The sequence below is a fragment of the Chenopodium album genome, chromosome 22 (genome assembly GCF_948465745.1).
Source record: "Chenopodium album chromosome 22, dcCheAlbu1.1, whole genome shotgun sequence".
In the NCBI taxonomy this organism is placed as follows: domain Eukaryota; kingdom Viridiplantae; phylum Streptophyta; class Magnoliopsida; order Caryophyllales; family Amaranthaceae; genus Chenopodium; species Chenopodium album.
Window position 1 is genome coordinate 5,131,606 of NC_137855.1, and position 21,273 is coordinate 5,152,878.

Consider the following 21,273-nt stretch of genomic DNA (forward strand, 5'->3'; position numbering starts at 1 on the left):
CTCTGTCCGAAGGCCCGTGTTTTGAGCAGCTTCGACTTCGGGATTACCAAAACGAAGCAACAACAAATTTTTATCACAAGTACAAAATTCGATTTACCGTATCTCTTCTACTACTACTGTTATATCATCTCCAAACTCTATCATCCGATTCGAATCCGATCCATTTTTTAAAGTAAGAAAAGAAGAAATGATGAGCGAAGAACTCGTTTTACCGCCCGGGTTTCGATTCCACCCGACCGATGAAGAGTTAGTGGTTCATTACTTATGTCGCAAGTGTGCTTCTCAACGTATTTCTGTTCCTATCATTGCTGAAATTGATCTCTACAAATTTGATCCTTGGCAACTTCCTGGTAATTTTTTTCTTTCCATTTCTTTAATTTTTATAATTTTTTCTATCATTTATCTTGAATTTAATAAATTAATAACCATAATTTAACATGGATGGATCCCCTTTCAAGGCGAGATTCTTGGGTAATTGAATTATTTTTCATTTGGGTAAGTTAATTAAATACATATTATATTTATAATTAATTAACAAAAATGAATAAGAATTTGTTGAATTTATATGATTTATTTGAGAAAAATGAAATTGATTGAATTTTTTTGATTTTTTTTTTATAGGGATGGCGTTGTATGGTGAGAAAGAGTGGTATTTCTTTTCACCAAGAGACAGAAAATATCCAAACGGGTCAAGGCCGAATCGGGCCGCAGGAACCGGGTATTGGAAGGCAACCGGGGCGGATAAGCCCATTGGAAAACCCAAAACTCTTGGTATTAAAAAAGCTTTGGTGTTTTATGCCGGAAAAGCCCCTAAGGGTGTTAAGACTAATTGGATAATGCACGAGTATCGCCTCGCTAATGTTGATCGATCGGCTGGCAAGAGAACCAATCTTAGGGTAATTTTCATTTTATTCCCATGTTAATTCTGTTGATCTCTAGTTTATGAATTTTTAATCTTGATTTGTTTTGGTAATTGTTGATTAACCATTTTAGTGCAATTTCATGAGCTAAGGGTAAAATTGGAAGTGTGAAATTTGATAAGGGTAGTTTGGTCATTTAGTAATTTGTTGTGATATTTTTAATATTGTTTTTTTATGTTGTAAAAAAATTAAAAATGTACGGCTAGGATCTCATGTGATTCACTAGGCTTTTCTAGTGCCACCCTAGTGCTACATTAGGGACCACCCCATATGAGGTTTATACATATGAAGACAAATACATTCTAGAACATGGAGCCTTCCAAGAAGTTCTTGTGTAATTGGCATTTTTCATGAGAATATATGATTTTTAATTGTATAAAATTAAATAATTTTAATTATTTTATGCTTATTTGATTCATCCTCACATTAGAGATAAGATAAGGCTTATCTTCTAATTGTGACACCATTAGATTTTAGGTTCACATCTTTACCAACTTTGTGCTTGTTGTGCTAATTATTTTCGGCCCGTGGCCTAGTCATTAACATTGTGTCAATTATCGATGATTTCGATGTATGTACATAATTGAACTCGTTACGTATGGTGTCACGTTATTTGACTAATTGTTTGAAAGTGGTGAAATAAAATGAAACGTTTTTCATGTATACGTACATATTATCACGTTATAGTTACCTAAGTTAAACATGTCGAATCATGAGTTTATTTCAATAATGTCATGCTTAGTTGTAAAAGGATTTGTTGCTTGTCATGTGTTATAATCTAGTACAATTAATATTAGTTTAATTACCATAATTTGTAGTTGTGACTTGTAAGGATTGGACTTAGGTGGTGGCACTAATAAATGGACATAACATCATATGATCATCTCTTAAGCAACAATAATAATGAGATTCATAAGTCAACAATTCAGCTAGTACATTTGATAAGATTAATGACGTGTCAGTTTGTCACAATTTTTTCAATAAATGACGGTCCAAATTTCAAATAATTGACATGTTTTTTATTTCAACTATTTCAGCTTGATGATTGGGTGTTATGCCGTATATACAATAAGAAGGGTGTGATTGAGAAGGACTATAGCATTGATCAGAAGTCCAAGCCCATGTCAATGCCCAATTCCATGGCTCAATACTCAGACTTTGAGGACCAAAAGCCCAATATTTCGACACCGAGCCAGACCGTGCCCATGGGGTACATGACCCCATCACCCATAGCCCCGGTGAAAAATGACCTGCTCCATTTCGACACATCGGACTCGGTCCCTCGGTGCCACACGGACACGAGTGGGTCGAACCACGTAGCCTCACCCGAGTTTATGTGTGACAAGGAGGTCCAAAGTGACCCTAAGTGGAATGAACTAGGCAAGAACAACCTTGACTTCCCTTCGTTCAATTACATGGATCCATTTCCTGAGGACCCATTTGCCTCAACAGCCCAATTTCAGAATGATCAGATGACCAATTTTCAGGACATATTTATGCTCCTTCGGTAAGCAAGTAAAGCTAGGTTAGCCCGATCCGGCCGGAATGAAGTGGGTGGGTGTGGTAGTCCGATCCAGTGACAAGCTAAGGAGAGGATGCTAGTGAATTTTAAAACTTAGGATGCTGATGAAGAATAGTGTTTAGAAGGATCATTAATTAGTCCTTTGTAAATTCATTCTTAAGATTCAGCATGTTAATATGTAGTCTCTAGGATTATAATAGATTTTAGGGGCTTTGTAGAACAATTTTTTGTTATCCAAAAAATATTGCGGGAAATTTAATTATTCAGAATTTCAGTACTCTTATCTAGAGATCGATGTATATATAATCCTAGTATGTTTTAGTTGCAGAACTTTTGAGGTGAGTTGTTTTGATAATATATGAGGAAAAGAAAGTATAAAGTGTTTTCTTACCTTTTAATTTTTGTCATATAAAAACTCGAATATACTAATAGCGTTACAGCTTAAGTTGAAAAGCGAGAAAGTACTCCAACGTAAAATTGAAACAAATGCACTAATGTGGTATTGATCTAGTGGCAAAGATTGAAGGCATGTATTTTACGTAATAGATCGAGGGTTTCATTCCCCTCTCCCCAATTTGTTAATTGTAATACACTCATAGCTAATTTGGACCAAAAAATAAATAAAACATGAAACAAATGCATAGCTTAAGAAGTGATGTAGTTAATGGTTTGCTAGCTATTGCCTCAAGTTATTACATACACAACTTCAATTTCATTGTCTCACGCTATAAATGTGGCATAATTCTGACCACATTTTATTTTCTCGTGATTCTTCAACTTTTGCTCATTTTAAAATAAATGGTGAGATTTAATCATGGATATTATTTTTCTTTACGTACTTACACTCGTTTTTTTGCACTTTTGTAAGATTCTCCTAAACTCGAGCATAATTTGGAATTAGATACCTCACACTAGTTGAGGAAAAGATCCTTTCCTCACACAATTGGATGACTTAGGTTATGATAAGCATATAGTCAAAATCAAGTAATTTAGGATAACTATGACTAATATACAGTAAACTATATTGCTAAAAACCAAAAAATAAAAATGAAAATGGAGAGTCCTTATCTTTTTCTTCCTACTTTATTTGACTGGATCATAAAAATTACAAAGACGGCTGTGGAGATTTAAAATGATGTTGTGATTGGTTCACAATCAGATTAAGAGAGTGGGTCCCATTTTATGGAATTTGCGGCACACACCCAACAACATGTCATAATCCACGTCTCATGTTGTTATATGGTTGGTGTAATTTGATGCTCAATAAAATAAAAGATAAAAATTTTATTTTATAATTTTATCTTTATACACAAATTGAGTAGAATTGAGCTTGCTTCGAGAATCTTTATTATGAGCATCTTTGAAATTATGAGGTTAATTAAGTCAACAAATTATATTTTAATAGTAATTATATAATCTTTTACAATGCTTACGAGAGTGGCAAAGTCTGATTACAATAATATGTAATATAATGGAGTTAACTTAGAAAAGAGTTCGGTTTGTATAGTTTAATTAATACTCGAGCTATAATGCACAAATTTTAGTTGAATTCAAGTCTTGTTATGAGCTAAATCGATTTGAGAGATTTCAACTCTACAAGTGGATTTCTAATGTTTAAAGTTCTCAATTATCTTTCATAGTTAGACAATTATTTATTTTACCCATCAAACTACATAGTAAGTAAATGTGGAATAGATAGTTAATTATTTTCAAAATGTACTAAAAAAATACATGTTATACATGATAAAAACTATGACAAAAGGTATATCAATGCTTATCCAATATTGCAAATAGAGCTCAACTTAGCTTGCATATCATTATTATTCCTCTCACTTTGTTGATATTAAAACACGTGTTAAATATCTACTACTAAATACTAATAGATAGCACTTTTACAAAGCCAAAAATCCAAAATATAGGGCTTATTGCTAGACAATGTATAAATGACTCTCTAAAGGCAAAAGTACAAGGATTTGGTATATAGGCATATAGCCAATATTAGTATGTGAGTATGTCTATCCAATTAAAAGAATAGATATTTTGTCAAGAAATTTATTTGTCACATATTAATTCAAATATTCTCTTTTTTTTTAAAACAACTCAAATATTTTGAACCCATTAATAATTTGTTCGACAAAACCAGTTTTTATGAAAATAATAATATGGTGTATAAGTATTAAGTATATAGATGGTTAATGTCACTGGCCTCGCAAATTCACAATATTTATATAATCAAGACGAGTATATGCCCCATGTGTTCACTATCAAACGATATGACCTAAATTTAAAGTTATCCTACGATGAAATTAAAGTACCACAGTTTTAAATTAAACCATCGAACTTCCATTTGAGTATGATAAAAAGCAACAGAATTATTAATGGGTAAGTAAAACCCACGAAGTATATTCCTTAAATAAAAAAACGAAATGAAATGAATGCATGAATTTGGAAGCACTTGCAGATAAAACAAGACGCCAGAAATTGTAGTATACTTTACGCAATAACAATAGTTGTGTCGACGAATGATGGCAACATTATGATACTATATGGACCAACTTGATCATATGTTTTAGTCCACATTAAATTAAAGGTGTCACAACTTCAATTCCCACTATCAAACAATCTAATATAGGACCATGTTGCATATGTGATCTATAAGTACATAGTATCAATAATATTGAATTATATAGTTCTTTCATTTCACATTAGCTGTAACAGTTTAATTTTTATTAATGGTTTTTATTACACTACTTTAATTATTAATTATATTTGTTGTGTATGGAGTATTACTAAATCATGAAATAAAGTTGATATTTTGAAAATACAAATTACTTATGTTATGACAAATTTACTACAAATCATTGTGACATTTTTTTTGTTGGTGAAAAACACGTCCAAAGTATGCGAAATTTGAACTTTTAAGTCGTTTGGTGCAATTATTTTGGAGCTTAAGAAATGCAAGGTTTGTTTTTTTGTTTTTTTTTTTTAGAATAAAATGGTAAAATTATAAAACAATACTCTGCATGATAAAGCTTAACACTTCATATCATTTTTTATTTTAGTAGAGAAATATGATCATGAAGTTAAAGTGAACTAACAATGAATATATACTTTGTCTAAAATACAAAATATAATACAGAGTACATTTGTATTGTAAAACATATATTGTTCAATCTCATTTTACTTGACCTATTTAATAATTTTTTTTTATGAAGATTTCTTGAACAAAGTAAAACAGGTTTAATAAAATCAAGAGAATATCTAACGTGAAAACGACCTCACTAAACTATTCAACATATCAACATATGAACTCGTTAAAATCGATTTAATAGGACCATATATACATAATTATTGCTCCATTTACACACAAAATTATCGATTTGTTAGGACCATAAACTCAATATATCAGTGGAACACTACTTACCTAATAGCTACTTATATTACTTTGCCTCATCAAATGGCAAATTGAGTCAAAGCTACCACACGTGAGGTTGTGGCCGCCAGTAACTTTGAAAATAATAGATACTTCTCGTGGAGTAGATATTGTTGTTGTAACTTCTTTTAGGACTATTTAATTTAATTTAGGTCAAAGCTTATTAATTTAGCTTTTATTGTTTTACAAATACACATTAGTATTATTATAGGACCTTTATCAAATTTGCTTTATTATTTGTTTTCACATGATTTACTATGTGATATTTTCAAAAGTGACAATAGATATTAATAATTTATTTGGTCTGTTCTCATTGACTGAACTCAGCTGAACTAAACTGAATCGAACTGAACTAAACTGAACTGAAATGAATATTTTATAAGAGAAGGAAATTAGGAGTTGAGCTGAACTGAACTGAACTGAGCTGAACTGAACTGAACTGAGCTGAACTGAACCGAACTGAGCTGAACTGAACTTAATTTCAACGTAAGAGAACAGGGCCTTAGTTATGGAGTTGTTTTGAATTGAATACAATAGAAAGAATTGAAGTGTTATATATAAGTCTTTACATACAAATCAGAGTGAATATTCCTATTAAATATAAGATGATAGTCAAAATACATTTGATACACTTTTACAATTACTCTAGAAACTTTATTAGCTTTTGAATACTTTATTTGACTTCATACTAAGTCATCATGGATCTATGTTTTAGTAATGGCTTTTTGTAAAGCGCTTTTATATATCATTGTATGTAATTAGGCAGGATACAAATCATACAATCAATTGTAGTGAAAAGGAATATATAATGACAATTTGAATGGAAAATTCGAAATAGTTGGCAATATATTATACGTAGTATATATACTTGAGTTTGATTATTTTTGTCACAATTGACTTGTGTTTGATTATTGATCTAACAATTAAACCAAATTCAAATTGTAGCAAAAGCTTGTTGAAATAAAGTCGACATATGTTGATATTATTGTGATTTCAACTGGATGTAAAAATTAAACCCAATATTAGTACGTTTTTCATAGTAAATTAATCCGTTAACCAATAGGGATAATGATTATATCTTAATATGAACCGAACTAAATCAAAACAAACAAAAAATCATCATTTTGAGAAAAATATGCATATATATATTTAGATATTCATGTCCCAGCATTAAAGTGGAGTATGAAAATGGAACTTTGATGGCAAATTATGGGAGTCAAAAAGGCAAAAAGTAACTAAATAAGCTAACTTTGCACGTTTGGGCCTTAGTCCAACTCTTTGACAATGTAAACTCAACCTCTTCCAACTTCTAAGAGTCAAACATACATGAGATGAGATACATCATTATAAATCATAATCACGATATAATAAAAGCTAATTCAATTAAACACAGCTTATCCACTAAATACATCTTTTGAAATAATTCACCTGCCTTGTACTTTAATCAGGTTTAAATTAATATGATGTAATAAAGTTTAATGCATTATTAGTCCAACAAAGTGATCATTTCATGAGTTATTTCACTGAATTTGACTACTCAATTCATACATATGATTTGAGAACAACATGCTAATGTATAATTTTGATTAATATATCGGTTTGTAATACAGTACAAAACGTGTAACATGACCGTCTTTAGCAACCATTTTAATTGAAAGTCTACGTTAGAATGTTACTATTTGGTAAATTATAAGAAGTGAAAGTTCCACTTACATAAAGGGGACTACGTCTTGAATTTTTTTTATGCCAACCGAACAAATTACACTCACTAAATATTGCATCCTTTTTGTAAAATGATCTGTCTTCAAAAAATTATGTCCTTATGTTCTGATTTTTGAAGTAGAGGGCGTGATGTTTATTACTCGTCTCTTTTAAATCTTAATCACGATTACGGACTGGAATTACTGTGTTTAAGCCCAACAATAATGTTTTATATTAAGACCCTAATGTACATGACAAGTATCTGCCTACTTACAACTTCTATGCCCTGCCTTGTATATTATTCAGTATACTTACATATCTAAGAATTGATATCTACTCGAACAACCTTCATAAAGAAGCTGCCAATCCCCTAGGAAGTTTTTCACAGTTAGCCGGTCCCCATCCGATCTTATTTTTCTCGTTATCATAGACCACCATCTTATCTTGCATCGATATATCTGTAACAGGAATGATAACCAGTCAAGAAACTACTTAACAGCTAAAGAAAGGCGACTAAAAGAAGGATTGTGTTGTAGACTTGTAGCAATCTGTACCTCCAATGATGTTGTAATTCCGTAGTCCTACTTCAGTACCGTTTAGAATCCCCAAACAGGCGTTGCCTTTTATCTGGTATAAGGAAAAACAGTAGCACAAATTGCTGTATCAGATACTGTCAGGAACTTAGAAAGGGGTGCAGAAGAAAATGACAGTCTGAAGGTGCTTACTGAGATAATGAGATAGTTCTCAGGAGGGATTTCGTAATGAGCAGCATATCTGCCTCCATCCCCAAAGCTTAAAGCCAAAGGCTTGAAGTATTTCTTAACATCACGGATGCTTTTGAAAGGCTTTTTACCTTTCCAGCATACAGGAAGCGTGTCATCATCAGTTGCATCTTTCAGAGACGTTCTATGTAAATCTCTCATCAACTGCAAAGCAATTATTATTCCTCAAAAACTGTCAAAACTTGTAATTACTTAAGACATTGTTCTTTTTCTCTGCATTCTACTTATTTGAAATTATCAGCCCTTATTTGAATGCACTAACGGTGTAAATAAACTTGGTAGCACCTATCTGAAGTTCTGAACTCATTGTTCCTTAACTAATTTTGTTTAGAACAAAGCCTAATTCTACAAAACAATGATATATAGAGTTTATGACTCTTTTCTTTTCAAGATTCTCACCAGGGAAACTAGGGTGTTGTAAGCTTGAGAAGCTAAATAGGTGTAGGAACTCCCACTGTCGAAAATCACCAGAAGATTTTCAACTCCAGTTGCTCTCCGACCATAAACGAGTTCAGCAAATCCAGGTGAGTAGTGTTTCCTGGAAGTAACATTGTTTTTCATCAAGGGACAACCATAAATCAAACCAAAGTTAACAATACTGAAAAGGTGAAAATGGTCTTACGAGTAACCATCAGTTGTGTTTGTCCAAACCAATCGTGAAGAATCATATAATTGATCTCCAAAGAAGATATAACCTCCCCCTCGCCCACTTAAGCAGTGACCGACAACATTCTTGGTCAAACCCTGATCACTGAGTTGTGACACGATGCTGACTTTTCCCTTGCCAAGGCCAAGAACCCCATCCAAGGGATGGTGAGACGAACCAGGGATTTGATCATATCCACATCTGCAAATTCAGTAAAAAAAAAAAAAAAAGGGTTAAATTAAACTAAACATTTTAACACATATATTGAATTTCACAAAGCAAACACATAGAAGAACTAACCCAATTCCTAGACGAGGGCTTTGTCTATCTCCGTTTGTGAGGTTAAAATGCATTTCATCCCTTAGAAGAACACCAAGAGACGAACCACCATCTGCATACTCGACCTCATAATCACATTGCTCAGGGCTTTCACATTTGTAATATTCAGGTTGCACTGCAGCACAAAGGGGATCTCTAGAAGCTACTAGGTCAGTGCTAGGCTTATAAAGGGGATGTGGTCCCTGCAGATAATTTTAAGGCACAACTACAAATCAGTACAAGCATGACATTATGTTTTGGTGCTGAACTGCTGATACAGCCATCGGACAAAAAAAGCCCCATTCGTATGAATTGAACCACAACAAGTAAACAGCTAAAACTTAAAGTTAAATTAGAACAAACAATGAGAGAATAACAAATACTGTAAATACAGAAGAAAAAAAAAAAATTGCCACTTACCCTAGTACATCGGACACAGGGTGCATCACATTGGAGCCAAGTGAGGTCACTGCCTGTATCAGGATCAAGAAAGTAGGGTCTTGGAGGATTTCCTACAAGGACTGGTACATAGTAAAATCTGCAGCGCAATTACTAAAATACTTGAGAGACTAAATTATTTTAGGGAGCCATTAAATATGTAACTTCATGAACATATAATATGAATTCAGAGATCGTTGTGCTAGTAAGTCAGCAACAAAACAACTGCCACCATCTAAGGAGCATATGGCATTCGCAGCCTACATCAAATTGACAAAACTCAAGAGAAACAACTGAAAATCAACCCCTCAATGTGTCTGGAAAGACTAGCAGAGAATTGCCTTCTTTTTTTGGAATGATAATCCATCATGAGCACAATTTGCATACTAATGTCTGACTAGAATACATCAACTATCAAGTATCAACCCAAATCCAGTTAATTGAAAATCAAAATACTCCCTCTTTCCAGAATAGTTGTCACATTATCTTAGTCTGTTACATTTAAGGATTCAATATGATCTTGAATAACCTATACAAAAGTTGTACCCCTCCCACCTTCACCTCGCCATTCATTCCAAATGAGAGTATCAAAAGCAATCCAAGCACAATCCGTAAGTATTTTAGGAAAGATTATCACTTTTTTGAACATCCTAAAATATTATGTGACTATTAATATCGGGTAAAGGGTACTTATTATGACAATTGAACACATCAAATTAGACCATAAACAGAATTCCCAGAAAATATTCCACCAGATTATAGATAATATCTTATCCTTATCTGTTACACCAAGCAACATAGATCACACATTCACACATAAAGCCCACATTCTAATAGCTAGCCTCTCAAACTATCAATGCAAGTTTCTCAATTTCACCAAGCCTCTACTAGTCCACTGTACAATTAATGCCAGCAATTCCAGCAGAATATCAATGAAAACAGACTTCTAACACTTAACAACCTTAACAACCAACAAATGCTTATTAAAGACAAAACTATCGATCGAGTCTACAACCATCAGTTCAACCATTTTGATCAAGCTAGTCCTCTAACATCAACCAAACTCAATGAAAACAAAAGAAGAAGATAAAGAGAAATCGAACGAGAATTACCCTCGAGGATAGACGTTGCCATATATAGGAAGAACAATAGAAGAAACCCTCCGATGAAGAGAATTTGATGAAGAACTTGCTCCTAAAAGCATTGGACGACCTCTATAATAATAATAAGGCTGTCTTTCATTATTACCATTAAAACTACACTCTAACATTGATGTTGTGCTCAAAAAGAGCAATACAAACAACCATAACATCTCTATCCATCCTCTCATTATCTTTAAGTTTTCGAACACAATCAGATAATTCAGATATTAGTTTCTACAGTTGAGATTGTTATCAAGGGTCGTTGAAATAGTTGTAAAGTCTTATTTATACTATATGCTAAAAAACAAACACTTTATACAAATTAAAAAATAATTAAAATGATTCTGTTGGGATTTCTTGACTTGTTAGATGAAAATATGTATTGCCTACATTGGAATAAATTGTTATTGTGACATTGTTTTTGCTTCTTTAAGGATTTTTCTTATGTTCTTTTCTTGTTATACAATGAAGGGGAAAATAAAACAGTTTTAACCCAACTGTAATTCTGACTTGAGGGTTAAAAAAAAAGGATTCTTTTCTTTTTTATGATTCTTAGGTGGGAAAAAGGAATCCTTTAGTTTATACTATAAGCTTTAATTATTTTATGTTAGATCACTAAATCTTTATATAAAGTATTATTAACAATTTATATGAGTTAGTTTAGGAATATAATAGACCAAATGGGTAGGACTTAAGGATTATAAAAGGAAATTTCCTGAAAGTTTCCTGGAAAGTATATTTCTGGACCAAAATGATTGGATGTCATTTTTTTACTATTAATATGGTATGGCCTATAAACACGAAGACAAATTATGGAAGTGGGCTTACCAACTTTGTAAAAGACAATAATAGCCTAACCCAATATCAATAACAGTACTTCATACGTCTGATAACTCTGAAACAATTTATTATATAGCCAGTTCAAATTACACGATCAACACGACAACTAATTCCGGCCAGAGGAAGTATTTTAATAAAATACTCTTAACATTATAAAATATGTTAATGTGAAGAAAATGGGCAACAATTAATTAGGACTAACCTGTAAAACTGATATGCAACAATCTGAAGACAAAAGCAGCAGCAAAATCCAAGTAGCAGTTGTGACATAAACAGGCTGGCAGCATAGCCTTCAAATAAGAGTGTGTTTAGGAAGTCAGTTATTGAAAAACATCCCTAGCCAAATTCCTACGAAGCATGTTACATCAAATTCAATCAGCAATTACTAAAGGAGTTTGTTTTATTAAATTGTCTTCCAACTTTCCAACCTGTGCACATGTGGCAAAGACCCACATTTTCCCTCTTGAAAAAAATATACGGACTACTTCGTAATAAATTATCTTCCGTCTCATAGCTAGGTTAACATAAACCAATTTCGGATGTTACATAAATAAGTACGTAGTATGACCCTATTTTTTGAGTAAGTTTTATCGTTAAAGTGAAGACCCACGCCTACACAGCCACCTTTTTTCGTCTTTACTTTCGTCCCCTTGAGCAATTTGAACTTAGTTTTAGGACAGAGGGAGTATACTAAGGAACACGCATAATATAACCAGAAATTTTCTTACTTTAAAAAGTCATGGTGAATAATTTGACTTATATGCAATTTACTGGGTCTGAGCAAGAATTTGATTTCATCTTTAGGTTTCTCTCACCATTTTGTTTCCTCCTTTTCATCTTTATTAACCAAATATGCAATCTTGTACAAAGTAATGTTCAGTTTTTTTTATGAACATCTTGATTTACAGTCCCATAATGTCATTATACTCTTGCATTTATATAATACTATTTTATATATATATATATATATATATATATAATTTTCTAAATTATATACTGACCAACACTTCTTATTAATCAGCCAACTAGTTATGTTCTTTGTTTTGTAGGTCAGACCTGAGAAAATGGGAAGGTAAGGGAATTTCTATTCTTGCAATGAGGTACACAAAAATTTATATACAGCATAAGCATTTTCCACTAGAAAAATAATTTGTTTAATATCTATTCCAAAAATTTACAATGCCATCACTGGTATATTGCATGTTAGGACAAAGAATCAGATTCTGCTCATATCTTACTCAAAGTATCACATACATCACAACCCTTAAACCTATGTTGTGAGAACTCTATGCCAATTTACATAATACATTGCTCCACTATTTCTCATACTTTTCTGGTAGCCCTATGGTATGGAAGCCAGCTTCCTCAAAATTTGCCTGCAACTCAGCCCTGACACTTCTTACGAGAATCCAGAAAAAGCTTGAACGGCCCTGGAAAATAAAAACCGGGTTTAAAACTCCAGGAAAGCCAGAAACAAGAACCAGCAACATCCAAGGCAATCATCAGCCAGGCTAACATACCCTGACACGCTTCATTACGGGAAATGACTTGCACTTAAGAAACCCATGGAAGTAAAAAGGTCTGAGAAAGTAAAGTCTTGAGTATAGCTAATTAAGAAATTAGTAAGTTATTTGGGTCATCTAAAATAGAGGGCGTTTGACAAAAAAAAAAAAAAAAAAACCCAACTCCACATCATCCAATTACTGGTGCAATTCCTAATCCAAGCCTCTCTTTGGAAAATATTCCGAGAATTCCAGCTAAAGTGAAAATGCTTAAAGGAGATTCATCAAACCAAAGAACTTGACCTAACCCAGCAAACATCACAATAATGGACCACAAGTGCAGAATGATGTGAAGCAGCTTACCATTCAAGAAAAAATTTCTTCTACATATAGTCCACAAGTGTAATAGATCGATATTTGTGGCATCTCTTACATCCCTAAAAAGTACTCCTTCCTCCCAGTGCAATTGCACTGAAATTACAGGGAGAAAATAAAGAGGGCTGATTGCGGCTTCCAACTTTGAAGAAAAAGTGCCAAGAGTCCCACCCCCTATCTCCCCAACCCCACAAAAAAAATTCTTAAAACTGCCAGAGGACCTGATGTATCAATCTCCAAGTCTACAGGGATTTGTTCATCTAGAATAATTTGTTTACTACATAATCTCATTCCTCAAATACCCTAAAAGAAGATATATTGCTCTCCACCTGATTTCCCTTATCTCTATTTGCCAAAACTCCTCAATTATGGAGTCTTCAGGCCTTTTGATGACAGGATCTCACATCACACACCTAAAAAAAGACAAAAAAAAAAAAAAAAAAAAAAATTAAAAAAAAAAGAAAAAGACAATACAATCTTAAATATATGGAGTACTTGTCATCATTTCGAATGCAATAATTTCACATTGGCTTTTGAAGTCCTAGACTCCTAGTCCTCTCATTTGTACATTGTCATCATTATTTTTAGAATTTCTCCTATTAAGAAAGAAAAAGCATTTAATCAAAATTGGAATCAGAACTCAAGCACAGATTGGGATTAAGCACTATGCAGACTTTCTGACATAAAAGCAGGATAAGAATGGTTATCTGGAGAGCCTTCACATCTGCCAATCCACCACACATTTCCTCTAGAAATATGTTTTCTCAAACTCCCACCCCAGTATACTAGTGTCTTTGAATCTTAATTGATGAAATTATGCTTTTACATCCAAATCGATCTTTGGTCTCCCTCGCCTACAACTAATACTTTCAATTTTCCAACTCGTCATCCTACAAAGTGGAGCCTCCTGATGTTGACATTGGACATAGCAAAATCACCGCAATTGATTCTACTTCATCTTACTCTAGGTCTATAGACCTACTTTAGATTCTATTTTTTCTTGTGATATTACACATTCACCTCAAAGAGTCAAAATACACATCTTTACATGTTCATCATGCGAACATGCTATTTTAATAAGCCCAAAACTTTGAACTGAACAACAAACACCAATCCTATCACATTTTCTATATACATTTCGGAGGAATATTATAATTGCGTAGTATTCCACCCCACCCCCCTTTTTTAATTCCATCCAGACTTAATCCCGTAAATGTCTCAATTGATAACTCCAATCTTCAGTTCTTCACAATGAAACTTCCCTACCTAATAATTTCACAAATCACAACATCTAGATCAAGATCTTCTATGTAATAAGTCCAAATATTTTGTTTTACTTTGGTAAAGTATCAATCTTTGGTTTCCAAATTTCTCCAAAGTTCCTACTTACCACTAACAATTGCTTTAAACGCACCCACCAAAACAATATCACCTGGAATCAGTATCCACTATATAACAATAACACATGCCAGTATTCTATTAAATACAGTAATCCATTCCTTTCACTTTATTCTGAATATTTTACCATACATAATCATTTGCGCATCCAACAGGCATCACAGCACATACACAAAGATTAACACACTGCTATTAGGAAGCCTACATTGTATTGTGGGTAACAGAGAGATCCTATTCATAAAGATCTAAGGAAGCTTCAGCAAGAGAAAACATAAAAACCCAGATTATAGCAATAACTTATATGATCAACCTAGCCACAGAATGTTTTCAAGCTGAAAGAGGAGTGGCACAAAAGTTCAAACGATAACAATGAGAAAGGAACCATTTGGATCCTTGAATTATTGCGATATTGCCTATATGTCAGTTTAAAAGGTCAACTGACTAATATAGATTGTAATCAACAAATCAGTAGGCAGTTCAACTAAATTCTACAGAATAGTAACTGATTTGTCAACACTAACAACTCAGTTTCTAAATTAAAGAGCGAAAAACGAAGAATGTGAGATATCTATGTCTTCTTCCCAAGAAAAAGCAAAAGAGCCTTGTTGTTTGTTCCTCCTTTCTCCGCCTTACTCAGCATATCTTTGACCAAATAGCTGCCAAGCCTAAAATCCTGAAAGAAAGGTGAGCCTAAAAAGACAGATGCTAGGAGCTGCAGCATAGGAGAAAGAAAATAAGGGCGCATTTGGTTCATGAATGGGAAAGAGAGTTTAAGAAAGGGAAACATGAGGAAAATAAAGGATAGACTTCAATTTGTCTTATTGTTTGTTTTAGATCTAGGTATGGAAATCACTCAATATTCCATTACCCCTTCCCTTCTACACTTCCACAACCACAACTGCAAACAACCAACTCAAAAGTGTCGCCCTAGTCAGAAAGAAACTGATTAGTCCACTATAAATCCCAAGTTTTGGTACAGGATAATCAAAAGCATACTAGTTCTTTTGACACGAAATTGGAAGAAAACTTGTCAGCATTAGCACCATGAGGCGTATCACAGCTTTTCTAAACTTTAAAAAGCTTATATTGTGGAATTTTGATAAGGCTGTGTCAAAGAACCCAACGAAAAGTTTTTTTTTTTTAAGGTTATTTCAATTTTTGCCAACAGCATAAGAATGTTGTGTGTTTTAATACAAATCAGAAATTTCTTAACTCAGTGGTAAGGAAGCCCATAGAATTGTAAGAAGGGTAGCATGACATGCAGATGTGGTCTCCATCTAAAAAAAAGCAAATCTATTGGGCTACCTCTTCACCCTTCAATGTCCTCTCCAAATTTTATGTGTACTGAGGCTTTGTACACTGCTAGAACAATTTGCGTGAACTTACCACCAAAACTCCAAAAAAACAAAAGCTTCAAGATATTCCAGTGACTCATCTTGAACTTGCTGAACTAACCTTCATCAAGGGAAGTTTGATCTTTAATGACAATCACATAATTAAGGAGGCTACCTCTTCAACCTTCAATGTCAATCTCCAAATTTTATGTGTACTGAGGCTTTGTACACTGCTAGAACAATTTGCGTGAACTTACCACCAAAACCCCAAAAAAACAAAAGCTTCAAGATATTCCAGTGACTCATCTTGAACTTGCTGAACTAACCTTCATCAAGGGAAGTTTGATCTTTGATGACAATCACATAATTAAGGAGTTAGTCAAGCATTCAGAAGAAAGGGTCTTTCCCAGATGTTTAAGCACATGGGAGGAAAGGCCTTACCCAGATGTTAATAATGATTGATACCAAATGACCACAATTTTATATGTTGGAGCTTCATAAATATTGGATTACTCAAGAATCTGTCTCTCAAACAATGGCTTGTATTTTCTCCCAAAATTGCCATCTCAACTAGTGGTGCTCAATGTTTTCATAAAAGGTGAAGACCTAAAAGGGGATATTTGCCAAGGTATGCCCACACTTTTATCTCTTATTGGGATATTTTCTCACACACTTTACTCTTTAGCCATGGATATAAAGTTCAAGTTGAGAGTAAAAGATAGCTAAAGTGGTTAGAGTTTCCTTCCTGATTCCAAGGTGGATCGATTGTCATTACCCGCCCTTGTGGCTCGCTAATACATACATACATATATATGTATATATATATAGTTCAAGTTCCATCCTACTCATTTTTTTTTTTAAAAAAAAAAGAAAACAAAAACTTGTATGTTTTATATAGAAGATCTAAGATTTATTGGTGTTTCAGTAGCACTGAGTCCTTTCCCCAAAAGACCACTCAGAAGAGCCAGGCAGCCAGATCCAGATGATATCAAATCTCTCAAATCCTTTGCAGCACATAGCACACAAAGATGGCTAAATAACTCAAATATTTAAATGCTTGCAGCCTAAGATCAGTAGTATAAAGTTTGCATACAGTTGCATGCAATCTAAACTCTAATCTCTAAACAAAAAACTTCACCTTGATGGTTAAAGAGTCAATTTGAAAGCAGCCACTCAGCCTAAGCTGGTCAATGAAAGGCCTGTAACTCTTCAAAAGGCATCTCTTGACAATCGTAGTGAGCTACGAATTTTTTTTTTTGGCTATTCTATTTTTCCCTGAAGTTTGTGAGTAACTAACAACCTTAATTTTGTGCCAAAGGAAAATGACAAGGAACACTATATTGTACCTATTATTCCCCTTTTTCACATCCAATGACATGCAAATCTTCTTTCTTTTTTTTTTATTTTTTTTTATTTTTTTTAATACAGGTTATCTTCGCAATCGTCATACTAACACAAATCAACCATTGAGTGCTAACGCAAGAAATAAATTTCACAGCTACAGGATTGAGAGAAGTTGTATCTAGGCAAGAAATAGAACCATCACATCTACAAAAGGAAAACTACAAAATAACTCACTAATCCTCAGTCTAAGAGAAAGAGCACCATTAGAATACTCACAATACAAACTTATCGAGCTGCCTCCAAAATATTGACTCGCAGGCAGAGCACTAAATAAAATACCAAATAAAAAGATAAATCAAACAATCTAGAAGTATCTAATTTTCTCAAAGGTGGAGTTGCTTAGAAAAAAAAATACTAATCAGGACAATCAAATACAAACTAGAACAATATTGGATCGGTTTTCATCTAATCTACAACAAAGTCAGCTAGTCTGCAACTTATTAATTTCTATCCACACCTTTAGTCCATAATTTAGCCAGTCAAGTGAAAGTAGGATAGAGGCAAGTAAGGGTGCAAACAAGGCTGGAAGCCATTCAACTTCAACTAAAGAACATTGATTTGATGTTCAGAAGGGCCCTTGTCATTTACTAATGGCAACATCCCACCAGTGTCCTATGGACATTATGGCTTCCTATAATTTGTGCTCTAAATAATGACCATAAAACGCAAGTCTCATAATTTATATAAGCTAGCAAACACACAAAAGCAAAGGAAAAAGATCTATGCATAAAGGGAAAACACCACAGGTGCAACTAGTAATTTACAGAAAATGTTTGTTTCCCATGAGGCCAAAATCCCTCCATTCTACTTCTACCCAAAACTCATATTTTGTACAGATGCAAACATCTCAATTACTAACAAAAGCAGTATCATGTATTATACAGCAAAATTAAGATTCTCACCAATTAACAAAATATTTTCTGTACTGGAGGAGCTGGGGATTAGGAAGACTAAAAGCCAGACCTTTGGAGCCTAGAAAGATGAATCCACGCTAAGAAGCACTAGTGAATGCTGGTGATTCCTCACAACACTTCAAAACAATTGCCGGAGCCCCATTATCTAACTTGTAACTGCTGTAGATTAAGTTGTCTTTACAATGTGGGATTGCTGAGTGCCTTCTGCTATATGTTTTAGAATAATAACCAAGCTCCAGTTTGCACCTTTCAACTTTTGACAGCCTCCTCCTATATGTCCTCAGAGGGCAGTCATGTTCCTCCTTGATCTTTACATCACCAGATGACCACCGCCTACAGTGTGTTCTCTCAGATGAATCAGGATCTTTCTTGCCCTTAGCTTCTAATGATGCCCGCCCCTTCCTGCTATACGTAATCAAGCAACCATCTAGATCACCACCTTGCTTCTCGTCTTGCATTCTAGCACACTTATGCTCACAATCTTGTATAGTTTCAGGACACCCACTTTCCCCATCACCTCCAGCATTGCTAGGTTTGCTGGAGCAACTCGGATCAATAGCTGCCTGCAATCCAAGACCATCCACCTCAGGCACATCCTCACATTGCATATTCAACAAACACGAGTTCCTCGATATCCTTGGTGAGCTATTCATCGCTCTATGCAACCTAAAAGCCAATTGTGCATCCACATCAACCAATGAACCCTGTTGATCAACATCCTTATCTACACTAACCAAACCCACAGCTCTACTCGCTACAGCAATCGCCTTCGTTGCATCCATCACCTTGTTAAAAGCCTTCTCCTTCGCCTCACGGGCAGCAGCAATCTTCTTCTGAGCTACAACATGAACATCATTCAAAGCATCCTCACCTCTCCCCATATCCTGTGAATCACAAACCCCAGAACTCCCCAACGAATTCGTCAAATCACCCCCGGTTTTCGCCACTTTACTCTTAATTTTACTACCAATAACCCTAGCTTTATAATCATTCTCAATCAATTTCGGAACCCAACAATCAAAACAAACCGAAAATTCATCACTACAATTACTACCATTACCTGAACCAAAAGGGAACATCGAAGCGCACGCCTTATGAACCCTACGCCGACACCTCTTGCACTCATGAAACGACTCCATTGATGAAGATGAAACCCTAGCTAAACAATAAGAGCAATATTGCGACGATTCAACAAGATTATAGCAACATTTACAAAGAAGAACGATTCGCCACTCACTAGCAAGGATTTGAAGCCGATTTTTAGGGTTTGTACTATTGATGTGACGATTGCAGCAATTGCAATCCGACAAATTGGGCAACTCCCTCGTTTTCTTCATCCGATGACTTGGAGGTGCAGGTGGAGGAAAGTCCGGAGAATCCGCCATTGACGCCGGCGAAGGTCTCTTCATCGGAGGCGCCGATGAGGAGGAGAGAGAATATTAGGGTCGGAAATTTCTGAAATGTGAGTTAGGGTTTTTACAGAGAGAGATTTTGGGGGTATTGGTGGCTTGGTGCTTAGCACATTGTCAGAAAAATACTGTTTGTATTCTCACTGCCTCTGTTTCTGTTTATTTTTGTTCCTAAATTTTTCTGTTTTTTTATTTAAAATTTTTTATTTACTGTCCTATAAAAAAAAACAGGAACCCTAATTTCCTGAAATTTTTAAGAATTCAAATTCAAAAATGCTTGATGATCATGTGTGGATTGTGGCATACAAATTTGTAATTTGGTTAGAAGATGTGAGTGGAATTACGAGTGTGATGTCGTCTGTGATACTGTGTTAACGAGTTCAGGTGTTGGTTGTACCTAATACGAAGTATGTGTTTATATATGGTGAATTTGTGATTGATTTTTTGTTTTCCTTATACAACAACTGATTAAGAGAAGGCCGTGGTTAATGAAGTTATGATGTGTCAAAAAGTGTTTTAGATGTATGAAGGGTATGTTATATTCACCTGATTTACTTATTTGAATTACTCTAATAAGTCTAATCTAGTAAAAACTTATTTAGATTGTATACTTCGTATTAAACTTGAATATCCCTTGTTAATCTTTATATAAGTACTTATCTAAAACTATTTCTACTAACTGTATGATAAGATTTTGTTACTCCTAAGACCTGAATTAAACTTCCTTCTCAACACCATTATAGTATTTAAGATACAAAAATCCAGCACCAAAAATATGACTGGTGCATTAGAGTAACTTAAATAGGTAATGATCCTGTAAGTAAAAGTGTGCTGCATCATCAGCAGATTAACAAATTTCTGACAAAAAAAAGGCTCTAATGGTTACTTTACATGAATACAGTTCGGTTTTACATCTTACAAACTGATATCTAAGGTAAAGATTATGGGGTGATTACATGCAATAGTGTCATTGATGAATGATGAGCATTCCCCCTTCAAGTCGAAATGTCCTTGATAAAAGCATTTAGCAGCTGCTTATTATAAGCGAAATCATATACAGCTAAAGGCTTTGGTTTGGACTTGATCCCTGAGAACTGTCTTTAATTTTCTGAACCTAATGGGAGGTTGCAAAGTAACATTAATTATATTGAACTAGGAATTGCAACATTGAAATGAGTAGTAGGCACAAAAAAGA

The 21,273-nt window shown here is 34.0% G+C and overlaps 3 protein-coding genes across 7 annotated transcripts; 1 reads left to right on the forward strand and 2 right to left on the reverse strand.

Annotated features, from left to right (window-relative positions):
* LOC145605882 (protein ATAF2-like) lies at window positions 1–2,731 on the forward strand. 2 transcript variants are annotated; one of them, XM_081661948.1, is made up of 3 exons: window positions 1–350; window positions 622–896; window positions 1,958–2,731. In XM_081661948.1, exons 1-3 carry the CDS (start codon window positions 188–190, stop codon window positions 2,429–2,431), a joined length of 912 nt encoding a protein of 303 aa, XP_081518074.1. In that variant the 5' UTR covers window positions 1–187; the 3' UTR covers window positions 2,432–2,731. The 2 variants fall into 2 exon arrangements, with proteins under 2 accessions (XP_081518074.1, XP_081518075.1); XM_081661949.1 differs by lacking the exon at window positions 1–350 and adding an exon at window positions 477–495.
* A 4,999-nt stretch (window positions 2,732–7,730) lies between these two features.
* Window positions 7,731–11,370, reverse strand: LOC145605880 (aspartic proteinase Asp1-like). Its single transcript, XM_081661947.1, has 8 exons — window positions 10,873–11,370; window positions 9,743–9,860; window positions 9,305–9,525; window positions 8,981–9,205; window positions 8,758–8,896; window positions 8,302–8,502; window positions 8,131–8,203; window positions 7,731–8,034 (listed from the first exon to the last, which is right to left on the reverse strand). Exons 1-8 carry the CDS (start codon window positions 11,088–11,090, stop codon window positions 7,925–7,927), a joined length of 1,305 nt encoding a protein of 434 aa, XP_081518073.1. The 5' UTR covers window positions 11,091–11,370; the 3' UTR covers window positions 7,731–7,924.
* Window positions 11,371–12,799: 1,429 nt separating this feature from the next.
* LOC145605968 (uncharacterized) lies at window positions 12,800–20,184 on the reverse strand. 4 transcript variants are annotated; one of them, XM_081662039.1, is made up of 3 exons: window positions 18,719–20,184; window positions 13,608–14,032; window positions 12,800–13,172 (listed from the first exon to the last, which is right to left on the reverse strand). In XM_081662039.1, exon 1 carries the CDS (start codon window positions 20,076–20,078, stop codon window positions 18,747–18,749), a length of 1,332 nt encoding a protein of 443 aa, XP_081518165.1. In that variant the 5' UTR covers window positions 20,079–20,184; the 3' UTR covers window positions 12,800–13,172; window positions 13,608–14,032; window positions 18,719–18,746. The 4 variants fall into 4 exon arrangements, with proteins under 4 accessions (XP_081518165.1, XP_081518164.1, XP_081518162.1 ...); XM_081662038.1 differs by having other exon boundaries at window positions 13,949–14,032; window positions 18,658–20,184; XM_081662036.1 differs by having other exon boundaries at window positions 18,658–20,184.
* Between the last annotated feature and the right edge of the window lie 1,089 nt (window positions 20,185–21,273).